A 21,713-nucleotide genomic window follows, 5' to 3' on the forward strand; every position below is an offset into this window, starting at 1 on the left:
GGCCGATACCGATCTGATACCGATCTAATAGAGAAAAACAGTGCTGAATCGATTTAAAAAACGCAGCCGACGCTACGCGCCCCCAGGTTGTCCATCGCTTTTCTCATGTTGCTGGCGTTGTCCCTCAGAATCACGTGGATTTTGCTCAACGGAATTTGCCACTTGTCAAACATTTCCTTCAGGCTAGCTGCTATCGCTTCGCTGGTGTGCGACCCACGAAAGTTTGTTGCATTTAATATTGCACTGTGTGGCACAAAAGTTTCATCCAGCCAGTGTGCTGTTAAACTTAAAAGTGACACGGGGGAAACGTCGGAGCTCCAGATGTCTGTCGTGAAACTTATCGATTTGACATCTTTTATCTCCTTCAATATGTGTTTGCATACTTTACCGTGCAGTTCAGGTAGCGCCGTCTCCGACAAATATTTTCGGCTTACCATGTCGTAGCGTGGTTCCAGGTGGTTAACTAGCAGCCGGAATCCCTTATCCCCGACAACTGAGAGCGGCTGCCCGGTTCCAGATGGCTGATCCTTTCGCTCGCTCCATTTTGAAAACAATCTATGCGGCCAGTTCGCTAACGCATGACGTTACGCAGAGCACAACGCATATAATTGGACTGAATAGATTTGCCTTTATGGATCGGTCACATTGTCACCGATACCCGATCTAGAATTTTTTCCTATATCGGGACCGATACAGATATTGATATCGGATCGGTGCATCTCTAATTACAACGTCTGTCGGAACAATTAGCTACAACCAGAGATGGGCAAAAATACATCAAAATGTATTTTGATAGAAAATACAAAATGTATTGTATTTTGTTACATTTTCTGGCACCAGTATTTTGTATTTTATTTGAATACATTTATTTGAGGGGTATTTTGTATCAAAATACATTTTGATGTATTTTTGCCCATCTCTGACCATGACCAGCCTGCTTACAGCCTACAGGAGACTTTTTAATGCTCCAAATCCTCTAGTGGACACACAATAGTGTGTCATAGTAACACTATGACGTTATACCAAAACAAGGATTATTGAATCCCAATGTTGCCAGTAGTTTGATATGAACATCTAATGGCTGAAGTATGATTCTGAAATAACATCTATGGGCTCCAATAGGGTCAAGAACGTTTGAACATGATGCTCAGAAATAACTTCACATTCTGTATGAGACATTCAACGCTGTAAATGTGTTGATTGGTTTTGGCAAAGTGAAAGTATAAAAAATGTCAAATTAGATCACAAGTTACATTACACATTTCGATTACTGATGTGTCTTCTTCAGCTTTCTGCTTTAAATGTTTTTGAGTCTTTGTGTGACCTTAAGAGTGAAATTTCTTATGCAATGTTTTTATTTAGACATTATTGAATAAATTATTGATATATTATTAATAATATAATATTTTCTAAACAATCACAAAGTGTAATTTCTAATGCAGTTTACTTTGAACATCATTTTACAAGCTCAAAATGAAATGAAGGATGCTTCAGAAGTTGTGAAACCTCTAGATTATATCATTAAGATAATTAATTGAACTGATGCAATCTTATCCAACATGTGTCATATTAATTGTTGCAGTAGCCAGAATTATTCATCCTTTCTTAGAAGATGCACTGAATCTACATAATGAATAACTGATACGTCAATTCATAATCACTTGAAATACTTTCAAACAGATACATTAAAGTGAGTTATATACCATTTATGAAGTGCTTTTGAATCTGAAATAGAGGTGAGAGGTAAAGCTAATTTAATGTATCTGTACTTATTCCAACTAGAGAGTGCCATCGACACCGAAAATATACTGTTCTCCAGAAATGACATGCTGCTCTAAAGGAATATAGCTCAACATTTTTGGGAAATACACTTATTCCCTTTCTTACCAACAGTGAGATTAGAAGATCAATCTCATGTCTTATATCACTTAACTGTTAAAAGTAAGTTTGGATACAAACATGTCAAATAAAATCATTTTATTAGAATTATTCCAAAGTAGCAAATCAAAGACCACAGATTCCCAACCTTCCCAAAATTTCAGAGAGTGAAAATAAGGGGGGTCATTATCAATGTGAAAGTTGTGCCTGCATGCGGTAAAGTAACAGTACAAACACAATTTTCAATAAAAAATGTCACAGAAAACACATCTATCAACTGAATGTATGTATTTGACCACACTGGTTATGTAAAGGAAGCTATTTCAGTTGTTGGGGGTGGATCAATGCATCTGTATATTCTGAATCTAAAGACGCAAGGACGTCATGCTCCTGGCGACAGAGTCCCAGTGGGAAGGGTCCCAGGCCAGGAACCAGCCTGTGAAGGTGGGAGGTTCATGGCCTTGCTTCATCACCACCACAGGAGTCTGCTTGTCCCGGCCGCTCGGGTCACTCTCTATGTACTGTTTGGCTGCAGGGGAGACGAAGAGTCACTGTTAAGGGGAAGCAAATAGCTACATCTGGGTGGTGTTGCCAATAAGTTAGTGTCCCGTGTAAATAGTGACCTCATGTGGCAGTAAGAGGTTAATGTTTTATACATGTGACATTCAACGAAGACAAATTCTGTGGTAAGCTAAAAGACATGAAAGGTAAATGGATGTACTTGTATAGTTCTTTTCTAGTGTTCCGACCACTCAAAGCTCTTTAACACTACATGTCATCATTCACCCATTCATACACTGATGACAGGGCTACTATTGCTCAAGGACACATCGACATAGACGGGGATCGAACCACCGATCCTGTGATTGAAGGACGACCCTGCTGTTGCACTGAGCCACAGTCACCCCTGATAAATGGGTGAGAGAGTGGTACGTGTTGTGTGGACCCTGCAGGGACTCAGCTCAGACTCAGTCCTACAGATCAGGCTTACAAACCATGTAACTGACAGCTGACTGTAATACAGTATATTAAACCTTAGTGCAGGCAGCATGGTGGTTCATTAGTTTTCAGCGTCTCCCTCTCTCCTAAAATTACGTTTATGAACAACCAATTTCATTAAGCAAATGTGGTTTGGAGAAAACATAATTGCCATTAGATTAGTTTAAAAAAGTTCTATCCAAATGTAAGGCACATTTTTACAGAATTTCCAGTAAATCTGCAAAACTAAATTGCTATTTAAATTTGCTGCCGTTATGTGATTATTAGGAGTCGGGCGCATCGAGATAAAAAGCTGGTGCAGCAACGCAGCTAAAGCAGCAACACACGGAGAAGAGTAAAAAATCCAAAAGCTCACCAGATGTGACGGACTCAGTCCTCTCCACCTCGTTGGCATCCTTTCCGATCCACACAAACACCTGCAACAGAACATTAGATTGACTGTGGAGTTTGTCCAGAGATGACCTACACTTTGCTACAGCTGTGTACAGTACCTGGTCCCACACATCCAGCAGCATCACGTCATCTTCAGCCAGGTCAACCTGTGTGAACTCTCCTGGAACCTCCTCAATCTGCACACATGATGGCACGGGTAAGAATACTGCTCCACAACATCCCATTCCACTCGCTGCAGTGTTTATCACCGACTCTACTGATCACATGAGGAAATCAGTATAATTTTATTATACTGATAATATATACATTATTATTATAGAGACATTGTTATCAGTAAGGTAACTGTTGTTTCAAAACATAATGATTATCACCTGGGATTAAAGCAGGTCAAGGAATAGTGCATGCTCTTTGAACAGATCATTTGGATTAGGGCTGACTCACCATACTGTAGTTTATCAAATGTACTGGTTCTATCACGCCCTTGTATACACAAAGGAATGTAGCAGCACAAAGCACCCATCACATGTACTTTTCACTTAATCCCATTACATCAAAAAGAGGTGACGGCGTAGGTGAAATACTTACTATGAACCTGCCGGTTTTGTTTGAACATCCAAACAGACGAGGAGGGTGAGTGATGGTCTCACTGTTCAGTCTTTCTGAGGTCTGGTACTCTGTCTTCCCCCCTAATGCTGCCCAGAAATCATCTGCAACACAAAACACAACACTGACATTTGAAAGACATTTGATGAATCTTTAATAAACTCCCCTGTTTAAATGATATCAAGGCTTAAAGTTAAGCTTTGATGGTGGGTGCCGTACCAGATCCCTAGCTGCTAGCTCTCTGCTCTGTTGCATCACCCGTTCAGCTCCACTGACGTTTTTTTTTTTTTTTTTTTTTACAGTAACTTGTTAATACACGGCTGCCATCTGACTTTTTTCTCATGCTTGTTCCTGCTTATGTTCTTGTCGACAGAGGTCGATGTTCTTGTCGACAGAGGTCGATGTTCCTTATGTTCCTTATTTTTTGCAAAATATGGAAGGTTGTTTGCCTCCTATATAGTATAAAGAATTCTGAAATAAACAGCCCAATTATGCGTATAAGTGCAGATACCAGGCAGGACTAGTCCAGTTGTCTGATACATCCTGTGTTAAACCATTACATCCTGCTGCAGCAGCTCTGTACTCACAGTCATGCACTGCTAGCCATGCACAACCGAGTTCACAGGTTTATTTTAGTACCAGGTTGAGTACCGGCTTTGAGTCACAGCTGTCGCTCATGTTGTTTGTTTGAATGTCACCATCATCCAAACTCCCCCGTCAGAAGAAGGTATTTGTGTTTTATATTTGGAAGTGAAATGTAGATGATGACCTGGTTCACTTTCCTCCATGACGTATTTGCTGCTGCAGTTCAGCTCTTTACTCATGTAGTCAGCTCCTTTTTTCTCTTCTTCACTGGCCCCTTTGCCCATCCACAGATAGCCCCGCCCATCAGCCATCTTCAGCAGGAAGGCATCATTAGAGTTCAGACTGGATGCCCTGGCATCAACCTGAAACATATGAGACATTCAACACCTTTACGTGAAAACGGACAAAACGCCCATCATAAATATCTACTGCCATGCGGCAAGAAAATGCTCACCTCAGCGATTCTGGTGATGGTGCCCAGGTTCCGTCGTACCTGAAAGAGTCGGGTTTGAGGTGGGGGGGTCTGGCCTCTGAAGCGGGACGTACCACTCTTATATACAATGAGGGGTTTGGATTTGAAGAGGCTCAGCAGATGTGGGGGCTCTTTATCCTGGCACACTCTGACCTGATGACACACACACACACACACACACACACACACACACAAAATATGTAGGCAATTCCAAGGAAAATTCATGCCAAAACCTTGATCTTTCTGTTGCTTTAATCCTACAGTACACCGCCTCTAAGTCTTGGTTTTTGAACTTTGAGCAGTGTTATTGTATTGTGTGTGCTGTTTTTGTAGAAGGAATAGTTTGACCTTTTGGGAAATATGCTTCTTCGTTCTGAGGCTACAGCCAGGGAAACAGTTAGCTTACCTTAGCATAAAGACTGGAAATAGGGGGAACTAGCTAACCTGGCTCTGTACAAATCCACCAACAAGCACTTCTGAAGTCTGCTGATTAACATATGAACCGAGCTGCAGCCAAAACTGTTTGTTTGTGATAAACTAAGAAATTCACTAAGCATGTTCATTGGATTACTGTTTAGTGTGACAAAGCATTGCAAACCACATTTGACTTAATTAGGCAGAGAGACAGATTCATGAGCTACTTCAGGCATCCATTGCACATGCTTTTTATTCTGTTTCACACTGGCTGTACCTGAACTGCATGCCCTCCCAGTGAACGATCCAGTTCTACGGTCAGGAAGGCCGAAGCTGTGAGCTCATCCAAAGAGCATCTGGCTCCTTGCCTACAGGCCAGAAGAGACGTGTGACAATGCTGAGTAAACCTTTAAGCCAAACTTAATTATATTTTACAATAAACAGAGTCGTCTTACTGACAAAACCACAGAGAATTATCAACCCTGCAGTTCCCCTCAGCTCTACAGAGCGGTAATAAACCACAGATATGATCGACATATATCAGGAAGCTTGGTGCAGAGCCTTAGACCATATTAGAGAGGAAGTGACACTCTTTGTTGCTTATGTAAAACCAGTGTCATACCAGGTGTAGATGATGTGCCTCTTCCCGTAGGTGTACAGGATGATGTAGCAGTCCCCCCCGTAGAACTGACCGTAGCCCTTTGGGTCGACAGGAACTCGGCCACTGCTCTCCACCCTCCAGATCTAACAGATGGAAACAATGTTCACTACTAAGAGCCACATGTAAGGATAGTGTCAAAGAGAGAAGTCTGGCAACATATTATTGCTGAAGTTGCGTAATTGCTTTCTCATTGGGCTTGTTTATTTAATCACAAGCCAATCTTCAGATCTATTATATACCTTCTAATGACTTCAGATGAAGTTATGGTTCAAGTCAAAAGCACACTCCCCAATCTACCCCCCACCAGGGGCCACAAAAGAAACATTTTTGTGGTCATTTTGGGGCGGCAGATCGAGGTGTAAACACCGAATCTGACATACACCGTAGAAAGCTCTTTTTGGCTAATGTGTTTTGCAAACCGTTGCCTGTTGGCACATCCAGCATATTGCCTGGGTCCGGAGCTCTGCCTTCGCCCACTTCATCGGATTCGAGTCGACTGATTCGTGTGGCCTTGTGTTTGTCGATTAAAAAGTAGTCGACAAATAAGCGCAGCGGGGGGACTAATGAGTGGCCAATTATGTCAAGCAACATTGAAGACCGGTACATACGACATTTATGCTGCTATTGAGGCTGTTCTAAATCAATTTAAAGTGACTCTCCGTTTCAATGTAAGCTTCTTTTCTGTGGTGTCTTTGTTGCCGTTTCAAGGTTCCTCCTCTCCTCTTTTCTCTCCTCTTCCTCGTTTGTGTCAGTAACTGTAACATAATGCTCTGACTGCCACGTCTTTACGACACTCTGTGAATCTTCCACCCTACAAGTAATGTAAAACATTTCCACAAATCCTCCCAGAATCTATAAGGGAGACCCCGACATCTCTCCAGCCTTCACTCAGTGGCCTCTCTTCTGGTGTTTGGGCTGCTGAATAATACATCACGATCGATGATGTACATCCGTATTTGTCGATTCTGACGGATACGGTCTCTAGTCATAATGTCAGCAAATATCGAAACCCCCAACCCCCAAGGAAATTGATTAATGGAGGCATTATCAGACTGAAGATGGAAACAGAGTTTAACTTGTTGACAATTCTGTCTGATATCAGCCAACATCAAGAAGGCAAAGAGCAACAGTTTCATGCCACTGGAGTCATGTTTGTATCCATCTGATCAATGTATTTCTACTCTCCTTTTAGCTATGGTTTGGTCTCCACCAACTCCAAAAACTAAATTTACACCAAAAACAGTTTTGTTTTATAGTTCAGTTTCAGATTTCTCCCATTGATTTCATCACCGCAACACCAGATCAATATATTGTACATGATCTGGCCATATTGTGGTTTAAGCATATTGCCCATCATTTTATTACTTTGTGATATAAAGGCATGATTGTGTTTGGACTCAAAACTGGAGTCTCATCGAGGTAACCTCTGTTTTAACGTGTGTCAACAATCTCCAATGGCTCTGCATTTGCTCATAGGAGAAATCCCAGTTCTCCCCTCTTGGTATCCCAGTACCGTGGGTTCTGTAACCCCGTAATGGACAACTAGTTTGATGAAAGAGGTAGAGGGAAATGCATGCTTTGTGCCCCAAAGAGACTTCAGCAATTCATGACTGGAAGTCATGGCTTCTCAGCTTTTTCTTCAACATTGCACCATAGTGTGGTTTAACTTCTTGTATATTCAGTCACCTGCGTGCGTCCACTCCCATCATCCACCATGTTGTACTGGGCGGCCATGTGACGGGACTCATGGAGTTTGGAGGCATCAAACTGCCTCTGCTGGATCCTCGCAATTCTCTCTTTGACAAACACCTTCCCAAAACCCTCACTCTGGTCCTTGTCCTTCCAGCCCTGAAAGAACTGCTTGAACATGGGAGTCTCTCCTCCCTCTGGTAGCACCTGGATCTGCAGGATCATCAGTTGCAACACTCAATTATTACACAAGTTTCACAACAGCTTTTGTTGAAGTCAAGTATTTTTGCTCACTGAAAGAATTAAATCCTAATCAACATAATCAAACATATTGAAAACAGTTTTCAGGTTTAATCCCCAGAACCTGTAATAAAGCACTTCTTTAAAATCAAGTGAAAGTGAAAGTAAACCTGTGTGTTTGCAGGGTAGCCCATCTGTTCAATGAAGCCCTCAGCTGTTTTCATGGCTTCCTTTCTTTCACTGGGGTTAGCCTTTTGCCCTGTTGGAGATATATGAGATGCGATTGATGTTGAAATCCTTCTGCACAGTCACAAAGACAACACACCATTCAAAGCAGACGCTAAAACGCTGTCTGATTACCTTTCCATACAAATATCATCTTGTTTCTGCCATGATCCAGAATGAAGCATTCGTCTGAGAGCAGGTCACTCTGGAGGAATGGGTTTTCCTCCTTGACAACAGTCACTTTCATGGACCCTGACGCATCAGAAACCTGGTAACACACAAACACATTAATCACCTAGCCTATGTTACAAAGAGAGAATGTAAACTTTAGAGTGCTGAAGGCATGACATATTTTTGAGGCTAACTTCGGAAGTTATCACACAGGATTTTTCCATTGGCTTTTGAATTAGTGCAGAAAACAAGCTCTGTGACAAACACAAGTATATGATCCTGACACTTTTCGTTCAGCAAGATAACCTTCATAAAATAACACCACTCTTATAACTTTTGAATGCAATCGGCAGAAGTAAAAAACTGACACTAGGCTATAATTAATCGGACTAGTCAGCGTGATGAAGATTAGATGCAAAATTCACGAGTGGGGAATTTACTGTCGTATTTTATGTTATAGACAAAAACATTACAATCTCTTAAGATTGTTTTAACCACAGACCTTATTTCAGGCATCTAACCGAAAACTCATTGAAAAAACCTTAGATTTTGAGACAAAGGAATGGGACTTTCATCCAAAATGAACACAAAATGAAAGCTCCCTGCAGTAACTTTAAGAATTATTATGCCTTTAGGCCTAGTCGCACCAGCATTTAAACGGCACCATTTTGCTGCAAAATCATTTAATTCCAATGAATAGACTTGATTGGTGGAAGTAAATCTGTACACGTTTTTTGCATCAAGTTTAACTTTTGCAAACTTTGACCCACAAATTTGTGCCATTGACCAGTAAAGGCATCATGACTCTGCTGACCTTTGAGGGACAGAACATCCAAAATGGAAGTTATCGTAGCTTATTAGATGTGTTTCACCATCCAGAGCTCCACAAAAAAGGACAGTCAATGGTACAAATATATCTTTTGAATAAACTGTGAGACAAGCTTTCTCACTGACAGTTTATTCAAAAGATATAATAACCTTGTTAGCAGAGAGACCAATAATAATATTTATTGCCTGTATTAGACCAGCTGGAGAATTAGATTAAAGGGGGGAGAGCGATGGGGTTGACGCGCAGCAAAGGGTCGGAGGTTTGAATCCGACCCAAGCCGCTGCCAAGTCCTATTTTCAACAAAACTCTTTATCGTATGAAATTATGCAGATTTACAAAATTGAAAATAATGGATATCCATGTCACAGAACAGCAACCCACTTGATAAACTGCATGAGATAAGATTTCTCAGTGTCTCATTTGATGTGATTCGAAGACTCGATAATATTCCATGACAAGTATACCGGTCATTTTGGTATTTATGGTCTTATGTTCACTTCCTGCTAAGTCAGAACGTTTGATCTTTAGTAAGACAGGAGTTGAATTGAACCTCTGGTATTTTGCATGAGTGAATACTCTACCATGTATAGTTTGGCTATTTTCCTGTTGAACACGTCTGCCTCTGTATCATCATCATCACCGTCTCCCTCTGATAGTACTGGTTTGACTCCAAGGACCTGTTGAAAAAATTATATGACAAGTATATCATTTTTTAATATAATTTCTTTCTTCCCGATACCAGCAAGAATGATGACTCAGTCGTTACTGCTACTTCCGTCAAACATTCATAAGCAGTAAACATTTATTCTGTAGCTGGTGATGGAATTAGCTAATGAGTGAGCCATCGCACTTCTTTCCCATCTCTGTAGAAAGTTCCACATACGCAGCACCGATCGGACAGGATGTACGGATGGGGAAGCTCGTCGTGATATCAAAATAATGTGCGGTTTGTGAGAAGCATATATACTACTTTGACTTGTGGTTAGACCTCCGGAGCATCTGTAGGGAAAGAGCTCTATCCATTCAGCTGAATGTTCGAAGTGTCTGTTCAGTAAAATACTTAAAGACATGTGCGAGCTTTATCATCACGTTTATTTCTCACAGGGAAATTAATACGAATCATTTCCACCACAGCTACCACTCCAACGTCTCATACATACATACTTTAGTCAGTTTGCCTAGTTTTGCAGAAAGACTGGAAGTGGGAAGAAACAGCCATCCTTTCTCTGTCCAAAGTAGAAATCTACACCTACCAACACCTCTAATACTCCCCGATCAACCCACTGTAGCTTCTTTGTTTTAGTCCATACACACTCAGAAATGTCTTGAGCAATAAACAGCCAGCTGCAGTGACTGTGTGCTGTGTGACAGTGAGGTTGCCAGGTTTGGTACCATAGTCTGTGTACTCTGTAGTGTACAGAGACCAAATCATGTGCTCACTGACGGTATCTGTCAATTAGCTTGAGACAATTGTTGACAATTGACAATTGCTATGTTTGTTTTAAGTTTCTGTGGACATGTTATCAGTGAGCTTTAGAGGTAGATTGATAGGTGCATAGCTAGTTATTTCCCTCTGCCTTCAGTCTTAATGCTAAGCTAGGCTAACTTCATCCTGACTACATCTCAGCCATGAACCATCTGAACACTTTCAGAAAGAACGCAAATAAGAGTATCTTATGGTCAGTGAATGGAGTTTGCAAAAGCTAACATGTGAACCTTGATTTAACATTATTTCTTTAAAAAGTTAGCATACAAAGTTCTGCATACATCTTATGCCTTTTGGTTGCATCGTGGGTATGTATTGTTTTATTGTTATCTACAATTGCAGGTGATTATTTTTTCAGACGTTACATTCTGTGAACTTTAATGCTAAAAATCGACTAAGTTACTAGTGCCAATGACTACACTGTTCCTAGAGGCCATTGAAACTTCATATAAGAATAATTACAATAAACAGATGAACAAGTTAAAACACCATGCCACATAATATATTTAAGGTAAAATATACAATAAATACATGGAAGATGTAACAGTAAATGAATAGGATTTAATTCATACTAAAGGTTGAGTTGGTATAATTGTTTTGTGTATATCTGTATGTGTTAAAAACAAGCAGTGTTGATTATGCTTTTTAGATGTCTTGTTTTAGTTTCACCTTTCCTCGCACCTTAAATAGATCTGTGGACAAGGGACAACCGTATTCAGAGTTTTACATACAGCAGCTACATCGAGGGCGGCACAATCTCTGAGGCTGAAAAATGAAGCCAACGCGGAAGGGTAAAAAAATGCAGCTCATGGAATGGCCACTTGAGGCAGGCTCCAAAAGGGAGTGAATCTCCATAGACCTCCATGTTAAAAAGCCCAACTTTACATGGTTTTGGGCCCAATCCTAATATTTATTTTATACTTTGTACTCCCTGATTTGAACGTCTTCCAGGCTCTTTCCTCACAAGATGAGAGGTCATTCATATAACCTTGGTTACCCCGTGTTTAACGTTACATTGCAATGACTTGTGGGTAATTCCCTCAGGAAAAGTCGCCATCTAATGCTGACTTACAGAAAGGGTTCATAAAGGGCCCAAAGTGTCTGCCAGAGAGCCTCAAACACTCGATGATCTGACAGTGGGACAGAACTAAACCCTCACGGACTTCGCGGGAGCGGGCCTCAAAGTCCGTGAGGGTGAAGATTGGGATTGGGCTTTGGTCTCTATAGCTAATATCCCTGTCCATGACAACTGTACGGGGGTTGAATATATCTAATAACTCACCTGTTTAAATTCTAATAAGGCTTAAAGTTATGCATAATTAAGGGCATGGCTGCTTTGAGGGACAGGTGGCTGCTGTCACAGCCGCTAGCTGTCTGCTAGCTCGGCTAAATCAAGTCACTAAACTTAACGTGTTTTGGAGAATCAAAACAAATAAGGCTTGCTGTGCAAACATCCTGCTGGCCAATGTGTATTATCAGGAACTGTAGTGTCCATGAAACTTGGCTAAACCTGAAATACCGGAATGCTGTTTAAACACTACTCTTTTTCTTTATTGCCATCTGACAGATCAGAGGGCTTCATGGACTGTGGATCAGTGGTAGAGCAGGGTCGTCCATCAATTAGAGGATCGGCGGTTCGATCCCCGGCTCCACTAGTCCATGTCCATGTGTCCTTGGGCAAGACTCTTAACCCCAGATTGCTCCTGTAGCTGTGCCTACGGTGTGTGAATGTGAATGTTAGATAGTCCTGATGGGCAGGTGGCACCTTGCATGGTAGCCCTGTCATCAGTGTGTGAATGGGTGAATGATGACATGTAGTGTTAAAGAGCTTTGAGTGGTCAGAAGACTAGAAAATAACTGTACAAGTACATCCATTTACCATTTCGGCAAGAAAAAAATAGGTGTTTGCTTTATGGTGAATAACATTAACCCTAATGCACAGATTGAAGGAGCTGGCGGGATTGCAACTGGAGTTGTAACGTTACCTTGAATGATTTCATGCAACAAATAAATTGATTGATTGAATGAAGGAGTCTCGTTACAATCGTTTTATTTACATACCGGGAGCAACAAGACCACAGGGATAAGATTAGCCGGTCAGCAACAGCCTAGCTTGTTAGCCTTAGCTAGCTTGGTAGCTTCAACCTAGTTGGGCGTGTTTCAGCAATCAGGCTTTATTCGGCCCAACTCAGCTTCATCCACGCTCCTATTCTTTGCCCATTTATGGACGAGCCAGGGGTCAGGCTGTGCCGGCGCTGCCAAGATGACGACGGCCTTCTAGCTTCATTTTGGCTCCTCAGAAACCCATGGGTGACGTCATGGGGGACTTTGACTATGTTTTATACAGTCTACGTTTCACACCCAATATCATTTACTATTTATTATGATTATGGCTGGAATAAATCGTTTTTCCTTATCATGAGACTCATGATATGTCTGTGAAAAAGAAGTGAAAATTATGAGAGAAAAAGCTGAGACTCACATCAGTTAACTCGGACTGCTCGCTTCCCTCTTCTACGACCATCAGTTCGGCCCGGGCATTTCTCTCGTTGTCACGGATGCCTCTGGCCACTTGTGCCGCCTTCAGTCGCTCAAACTTGTTACACTTGGATCCACACCACTGATAGATCTTCTACAGATTGGTGAACACACAGACAGACAGGGAATCACTGTCAACGTAGAAACTTGTCCCTCCACTTTGCTTCACCTTTCAACCGCAAACATACAGCAAGAAAATCTTGTGCGCTTACGTCTCCGAGGTCAACGATGAAGCAGTCTCCACTGTTGAAGCTGGTCCAGCTGAGAGGGACCTGGGTGGCCCTGACGACGCGTCTGCCCTTTATGTGTAGGAGTCTCTTCGCCGAAAGGTCATTGGTGACCACATGGTGGAAACCTGAGGCCACGCCTCCTGTCTGTGGGGCAGAGAACTCTGTCAACCTTCTTCCATTTCTCTGTTTACTTTAGACTTACTGATTCTTCTGTCCCATTAGTCACTGTTCCCTGGAGCCAATACTCCTGCAAACCGGTTTATGGGAAAAACAGCTGTGGTTAAGTCATAATGCTCCAGTTCAAAACCTTTTTGAAAAACAATCCTACAATCAATATTCTTTTACCATTGAGCTCAAGATATCTAAGATAATATGTAATGCTCATAAAGATAACATTTTTCAACAACGTAATTATACTTCCCAGTTTCACTGGCCCCTTGAGTAGTACAGTACAGTACTAGAATGATAACATTCTACAACTCTCCATTAATTAAAACTGCCACACTGGCAGCTCTATAGACTGTGCCAAAGTTCGATCAAGTATTTTATGATTTGTGTATTCCATTCTCCAGTGAATGCTTGCAGGAACTGTCAATTTATTAATTTGGATTTTTGAATGATGTTAGTTCCAGACCTGGAAATATTTTCACTGAAAAGAGAACAATCAAAGGAAGCTGTGCTAATGCAGGTTATTTTGTTTTGTACCTGATGATTTCTAAGATTGGGCAAATCTCCAATGGGCGTACAACAGACTGATTCACTCCACCGTCATCACATGGTGCAGATAAACTCTGTGATCCCACCATAAAATAATCTACTAGCATGAACAATGGTTTTATTTGATTTGGTTTATTCTCTCAGAGATATACATTTTGTCTGTGGTTTATTTTCCCCCTCAACCTGAGTGAGTTGAAGGAGCAAGCATAAGACACTGACATTCCCAACTGAAAGGAAAACGAATAAAGAACTGAATGTTTAGTGTTATTGTTAAATGAATTCCAGTATGTTCTAAGTAAGCAGGTGTTCTGTTTTTTCTTGAAAAGAACCTTTTATCATTTATCCTCGGTGTTCATGAGTGTATCGAATTTTATGACAATCTATCTTTTATCTTTTAGTGACTAAATGGCAGACCGACCAACACTGACGGCCCTAGATAGATACACAGACAGACAGCAAACTTAGCAATATACAAAAATTGTTGTTAATAGTTTAAATCTAATCTGTTGGCCAAAAAGTTGCACTTGAAAACATCGCAAAGACTACAGCCAACTGCACAGTCTGCACCTGCGTGAAAAGAGATATGCTGTGATCTCTGGAGGATGATTAATCTCACAAACAGACAAAAATCTATACCTGACATTAGAAATATGAAAATTGAAAGGGCAGATTTAATTTATAATTTCAATCATCTTTCCCCTAGTGCCAACCTTAGTCACAAAATGTCAATGTGAATGTCATGGTAGCCCCATGGCCTTTCCTCTAGGGCCATCCTCAGATCAACATTCACACTTTCAGGCGAGTTTAAAGAGTATCAATTTGTCTCCATGTTGTTCAATCTGTTCAACGCGTCTGTATTGTGTAGAGTAATGGACATTGCTGCTACTGAAGTGTTCGGAAAGTCACAACTGTACAAGATGCAATCACTTGATTGCATTTTCAGACCAGTAATGAGTATGATCCATACTTTGTAAGTGATCCCTCCCTTGAAGTAGCTGGCGAAGGTTGTTGTCTCGACCCCCTGCAGTTCTCGGTACTGGACCGGCTTTCCGCCCAGGTAGTCGTCCAGTTGCACAGTAAAGATGGCTGCAGCGGTACTCTCATCCTGGCTGCACTCCTTTCCTTTAAAGAACAAGCACAGGCTCAAATGAAGGACAATGAAAAATTACGGATGCATCAATTTCTAACACAAATACTATTTTTTTTTATTTTTTTTTATGTGATTTTTGTTGTGATTTCCTCAGAAGCCCCTGCAGTGTTAGCAAACACTTGTTTAGGTTTAGGAAAATATTGTAGTTTTGGTGAAAAAAAAACTACAGCAGTGGCTTTAAGTACGGGAGTTACGTAACAAATAAGTCAAGATTGATTTACACAGGACACAAACAGCAGTCTCCTGGGTGGAAGTCCAGTGTTTTCAGACCCACCCATCCACCACAACCTCCTAGCTATGCAGACTGTCAACACCTGCCCTAGCTACGATTACTTCCTTGGTAAATATCTATAGGCTCTGTGTCCTTTTTCTTGAATTTCTATTTCCTGGAAGCTCTATATTTTGTCAAATTATCATAAAGATAAGTCAGACTTGTAGCTAGGTTTGTGCTGCAAAGACAACAACAAATGCACAGGCTCCTTGGAAGTTGTCTGTGGTTTACCTAGTTTTGCAATCTGAAAGCAAAACCAGCAGACAAGTGCCTGGAAACATTACAGAACAGGAGGAAATAGATAAAGACGACAGCAGACAGGCCTTACATCTCAACACTTCTTGAATGTCAGTTTACGGTCTTAAGGGAGGGTCACAATTTGGGAAGGAAAATGCTCAAATGCCAGCATGTCATTTCATGGTTTTAACAGTCAGGAACCTGGCATTTACTTTCAACGACTTGAGGCTTGCCTTAAAGACTGACAAACTGGTTCTGCCATTTTCCCTGTCAGCACAATGAGAAGCAGTCAAACTAACCAGCTACACGCTAATAATGGCAACATTTGCCGAAACGCTTGCTTTTGCACAAACAAGGTATTTACATTTGCAAAACCTTTCTTAATATCACCCCTATGGTCCACCTGTTGCTCCCTCGTGTCTGTTTAAGAATTCCGATGAGCACAGAAAGTGTTGCTTCCAGTCCACGATGGAAAGTGAAAGTAAACTACAGAAGATAATATCTGTGGATAAAACAATCTTGCTCAAATGAATAACTCCAAAAACCTCAAACAAAAGCATGTGTTGCAGGTGATAGATAAATGCAACATTTGTTAACCAATTATTTAGTTTTGGCTGATTCATTTTAGCTTGAAAGTCACTTATCATTTCAAAAACTGAATTATTCTTTTGTGTGAAATTTACGTCATTTATTTGAAGTTTCATCACACAAAAATAGTCCAAGGTGGCAATGCACGAATACATGAACAACAGTATGATGTCAAAGTGGTTGTTGGGCTCTCATCCTTCCTGACTGATGAATGCAGCCTATGAGCGTTAGTGTCTGACAGCAGGGCCAGCAAAACGTTCCTCACGGTCGCTCTGCATTTACACAAACTGCATGATGCATGAAAAGTGCTTCATCTTTACACACAGTGACAGGAAGGGTATGTGAGGTGTCCATTTGCATGTATAACAGTACATTATTAATGTGGATGGGTTCTCAGTCAGAAAACATCTTAGTCATATTGACTTTCTACACTCAGAGGAAATGGAAAGAGTTTCAGGAAGGAAGTATGGTCACTGATCAAAACCTCAGATGCAATACATTCTACATTTTACAGTAATGTGTGTATAATGTGTGTACTCCTCACGAGGACAATGTATGCATTTGAAAGCCATATTTTGCTTTTATGGGCATAGGCAAGGACTTAAACAGCTTTTGATGCAGATTACGCTTCTCTAAAAGCGTAAAAGGAGGGTCTCTGTCAGACAGAGTCAGTGTGGATCGACACATCTAAAGATCTGAGATAGGGAGCATTTTGATTGGCTCTCAACGGCTGTGAGCCAACCATGGGGCCGCTCACATGCACCGACATGCACTAAGAGCATGGGCTGAGGTTCCAGCCATGTCAGCAAAGCAGCTCCATGGCTCCTCCTGCCACCTCTTGAATTTTCTGGTGAAATGAGGAGACATGGTGAAGATACCTTCTCATTTTAAAGCAAACCAATCAGCTGTTCCTTGTCCATTGCAGTGCTTTCAAAGCGAGCGTCCGAAATACATAGAAACAGGGCGTGTAACAAAAACCTTGCATTGAGCTACGCAGCCAGTTAGAACAGGGGTGCCATGGACATAATGCACCAAAAATAGATATTTGAATAATTTGAATTTATGTGTTTTTTAAGAACAAATATTTGAATATTAACCCATAAGTGCCAAAAATATCTCTGACTTAAGTCACTGTTTTCAATGATTAAACAAAAATACACAATACAAACAGAAGCCTGTCATATCTGACAGAACAGCTGTTAATATTAACTGACCTGACTTTTGGTGCGTAACGTCAACATTAACGTTTTGACTCACTTTAACTGCTGACGAACAACTGTCCACCTAATTCACATTTCTCCCATCTCTTTGTATCATATTCACAAGATTGAATAGTTGTTTGTAAAACATATTTACATTTTTTATTTACTGACCCTTGCTTCTTTAGGTGTCTCCCTGTATTATATTACATTATAATTAGGGGTGTAACGATTCACAAAATTCACGGTTCGGTTCGATACAACACAGTGGTGCCACGGTTCACTGCCTTTTTTAATAAAGTAAAGAAGTAGAAATGCCTGAGAAATTTCTTTGATTTTAAAATATTTGTAGTTGTTCGTTAAATGTTGTTAAAACATTTTTTTTACATTTGATTCTCTGTTTGTTGTCTTTAACAAAGCAGGAATTATGGTCTGGTGAAATGGGCTCGTGAAGGAGTAGTGTCACGAGGCTCAATAGCTTTAAGCATGCTAGTACAGCCTACGGTTTCCACTACAGAGTAGAGTCTCATATCCACGGCTATAAATATAACAATCGCCTGTAGTGTTATGCGTAAAATGAGTATAAGAGGTCGTTGTATCTTTGGCTAACTTTGTTAGCTCAACATTAGCGTAACACCGACTACTGAGACTGACTGGATTCCTACGAATCCAGGTGCGGACTGCGGACTACGCACGCCCTCGCCTGACGTCACACGCACCTGATCACTCCGCTCTGCACTTCAATAAAATAGTACCGTTACAATACATCACCCTTTCTTTGAGTAAGACGTGCTGCAAAAGGCATAATATTCTCTGTCAACGTCTTCTGACTAACTGTTCATAGTAAAACTTAAGCTGTGAGGTGATGTCTGGAAGTGTAATAGGCTTTTACCTTGTCGGGCACCTTAACAGCATCCCGACATCACGTAGCGTTGAACCATCTGCAGTCCTGAATCCTGTAGGGTCTGCTGTTTGACCATGTCGAGCTTGGTGGCCATGACTCGTGGATTGCTTTCTCAATGGCATACCGCTGCAAAACGTCCCAGCTTTTTACACTTATGGCATTCTGCATCGCATGCGGCACATTTGTCCTCTTTAGCATGCACCCTGCCACATCTGGAACATTTCTGTCCCTTATTGTTGTCGTTGTTTCGCTCTGGCATCTTTTGTCTGTTTTTCACGGTTTTGCTACTTCACTCACTTGTGAACAGTTAGCATTAGCTCCCTGCTGGTTAATGTGCCCGTTGTAATGGTAATTTTTTACGTAGTATATATTTCTACTCAGTATATTGTATTCATGCATAAGTCATTTTGCTCTGGACTTTGTTGAACTTCACCGTGTCTCTGTTGTGCAGAAGAAGAATTCTCCCTCTCTGTTCACATAGATAACTAACTGTGTTGTATGAGAATGTTCCTGCCGAGGCCTTTGGGCTGCTTGTTTTGGTTGCTGGCCGTTTGTTTTCTCTTGTTGTTCCATCAGTCTGAGACCAAAAGTCTGAGACCGAAACGTCTGTAACGTCGGCCATCGGCCCCCACCTTTGCTCATTCTGTATAAAGAAAGCTTGTTCACTTTCTTCTTGGTTCTTCCTCACTGAGACTGTACGCATTCTGTTGTGATGATTGAACCTTCTCTGCGCAGAGAATAAATACTTAAAAGACAACCTGGTTTTTGGTATTATGTATTTCAGCATTAGAAGACTCACGCAAAGCGGGTATAGGATTTTTTTTTTTCCACCACACCGTTCACTAGCTCTACCGCTTTGTCCAATGAAAAGAAAAGAAAGCCCTCCAAAGGTCTCCAACGACCTTTTATTGTATTTCCAATTACAGAATAATCATAATCATGGAGAGACAAAAAGTCACATTTGCACACATTCAATCTTAAACCACATAGTAAGCGTTGTATCCTCTGCAGTTGGGACATTTTAACGCGCTATCAAATATCGACAGCAGTTATTGATTACCTTTTAAAACTGCTTTTCCTTCTCAAGAGCAAAAACATAATGAGTGCTCTTTTCCCTTTCCTCTAGAGATGTGGCTCTTGGCCTAATGAATGCTTCTTTTGCCAGGCCTAAATACATTTGATGTAGTTGTGGCTGGATGTCCCTTAATTTGAGTTCTTCTTCCAAAGACACATTTTCTTTTGTTACTAAAAGGTCAAGTTTGTGCATCAAGTCAGTTTCTGGTTCCTTATATTTAAAGAATTCCAATTCAGCCTAATCATTGAGGAGTTCTTTTGCTAGTGTTTTATTAGTGTCATTGAATTAATTTAGAAGAGAATTGTTGAATTTCCATATCCTTCTATACCAGAGGTTTCCTGGGTAGATTTTATTTTCAAAAATATTTGGTTATGGTCCAATAAAGGGGCATAGCAATGATTCACTTACTTCACAAATTAAAGGGAAGAGGAAGAAATTAGAAAAATATACCAATTGTTGATTTTGAAGTTAATCTTCTACTACAACAAGTGAGTTCTTTTGTGGTTGAAGAAACACCAGGCATCAGTCAATAACAAGTTGGCGCTATTGACCGCTGACAGTGACGCCATGCACTGGGTCTCAGAGACTTCATGTTTCTATGTGGAAAACACTTAAAACACCTCGTAGGATAGTCTGTTGTTGTGTCACTGCATGCCAAGACTCACTGGCTGAGTGAGTAGTCAAACTGGAAAAGTTGACCTGTTCAAGTGTAACTACACCCACTGCATCATTTTGAAAAATGTTAAAATATGTTTTAGGGGCAATGCTAACATTCCAATTGGGTTAGGCCTTCTACCTCTGACTCCAACTCTATGTCAGCATCGGCCATGCAAAGGCTGATTTAAACATGTTGAGCCTTTTTAAGCCACAAAATGCAGATTTTTTTCTAAATTTGGTAAGAAATACCATTTAGTTTACAGCTCAATAAACTAATTTGAGTACACAGTGTCTCTTTAATTTTGAATGAATTAAACCAGTTATGAACTTTGACATCAAACTGAAGTTTGACCCTAGCGTGATCATGGAGATAATACATCTTTATTGCTTTCCTCACTACGTGCCTGAGGAATGTGCATTCTCTTTAGAGTGAGACGGCATATATATCTCTTATCCAGGAGGACGAACAGATAAAACAGTAATGTTAGGTAATGAAAAGCCCAGAAGAATAATAAACCTACCTTTTCCAGTAAGCCTTATGCCTTGTGACTAAATGTTATTAAATCCAATTAACATTCACTAATTTTCCTATTTTTGGAAAATAATGAATTTTACCCTATTATGAAGGGCCAGGGCTTTACTCACTTACCCAGCCAGAAGTGCAAGTGGTAGGAAGAGCTGCTCTTCTGGTTGACAGTGTAGAGAATCACATAAGCATCTCCAGTGTAAAAGTTCCCACACAACTTCTCTGGCACAGGGACCAGCTCCAGATTCTCGATCCTCCAAATCTGCAGGCCAGATGTCTTGCCTGCTTTGGTGAACTCTTTGTGGTGGAGTACCATGTCTGCTGCTGCTGCTGCTGCTGCTGCTGCTGCTGCTGCTGCTGCTGCTGCTGCTGCTGCTGCTGCTGCTGCTGTGTTAGGCTCTGAGGATGAGGGTGGGATGGCTGAGAGCAAGAACACACTGCTGCTCTGTTGCTGAGCACTGACTGAGTGAGTGTGTAGCAGCAGTCTTTCAGCTTTGGCTTCCTCAAGCTCTTAGACACACACACTGGGTGTGTCCACATGCTGTAAACGCACATCAGCATCCTCAAATACACATGAATGAATTGAGCCTTTCAGCACACATGAAGACGGAAGAAGGAAAAGAAAAGAACGACATATACAACCCTAAAAAACAACAATTCAAGTAGTGGGTATATTGTTTATTATTTTATAATATATTGAGATGAAAATCAATCATACAAAGTGATATGATTTGCATACAAGAGGGTGGGGGTGGGGTGGGGGGGGTGCTGGTGATTGATGAGTGGAATTTGCTGACTTTGCACCAATTTGCTCGAGGTTTTTCGTCTCCCACATAAAACATACTTCAAGGACTGACTTTTTTTTTAATGACACGACATTCCAAAATTCAGGAGGACTTCCTAGGATACACTGAGCTCCTCTCTCCTCTTCTCTCTCTGCTTCTGTATGGATTCATGTCCCATTAATGCACATTGC

The 21,713-nt window shown here is 41.0% G+C and overlaps 1 protein-coding gene across 1 annotated transcript; it reads right to left on the minus strand.

Moving 5' to 3' along the window:
- Positions 1-1,962: 1,962 nt before the first annotated feature.
- Positions 1,963-21,212, minus strand: scin (scinderin). The gene is made up of 16 exons (XM_068710775.1): positions 20,861-21,212; positions 15,098-15,252; positions 13,396-13,557; positions 13,128-13,277; positions 9,741-9,836; positions 8,295-8,427; positions 8,105-8,193; positions 7,692-7,907; positions 5,967-6,088; positions 5,622-5,712; positions 4,913-5,083; positions 4,643-4,820; positions 3,856-3,977; positions 3,369-3,446; positions 3,233-3,293; positions 1,963-2,407 (listed from the first exon to the last, which is right to left on the minus strand). Exons 1-16 carry the CDS (start codon positions 21,051-21,053, stop codon positions 2,244-2,246), a joined length of 2,181 nt encoding a protein of 726 aa, XP_068566876.1. The 5' UTR covers positions 21,054-21,212; the 3' UTR covers positions 1,963-2,243.
- Between the last annotated feature and the right edge of the window lie 501 nt (positions 21,213-21,713).

Source organism: Cebidichthys violaceus, unplaced genomic scaffold (genome assembly GCF_023349555.1).
Source record: "Cebidichthys violaceus isolate CVI_PGR_0920_01 unplaced genomic scaffold, fCebVio1.0.p SCAF_16, whole genome shotgun sequence".
NCBI lineage: Eukaryota > Metazoa > Chordata > Actinopteri > Perciformes > Stichaeidae > Cebidichthys > Cebidichthys violaceus.

Excerpts from the sequence above, each read along its gene's own strand:
- scin (XM_068710775.1), bottom strand. The coding sequence starts at position 21,053 with ATGGTACTCCACCACAAAGAGTTCACCAAAGCAGGCAAGACATCTGGC. Across the intron at positions 13,558-15,097 it reads AGGGAGGGATCACTTACAAA|ACAGGAGGCGTGGCCTCAGG; the intron begins GTATGGATCATA and ends TCTGCCCCACAG. Across the intron at positions 5,084-5,621 it reads TGGGAGGGCATGCAGTTCAG|GTCAGAGTGTGCCAGGATAA; the intron begins GTACAGCCAGTG and ends GTGTGTCATCAG.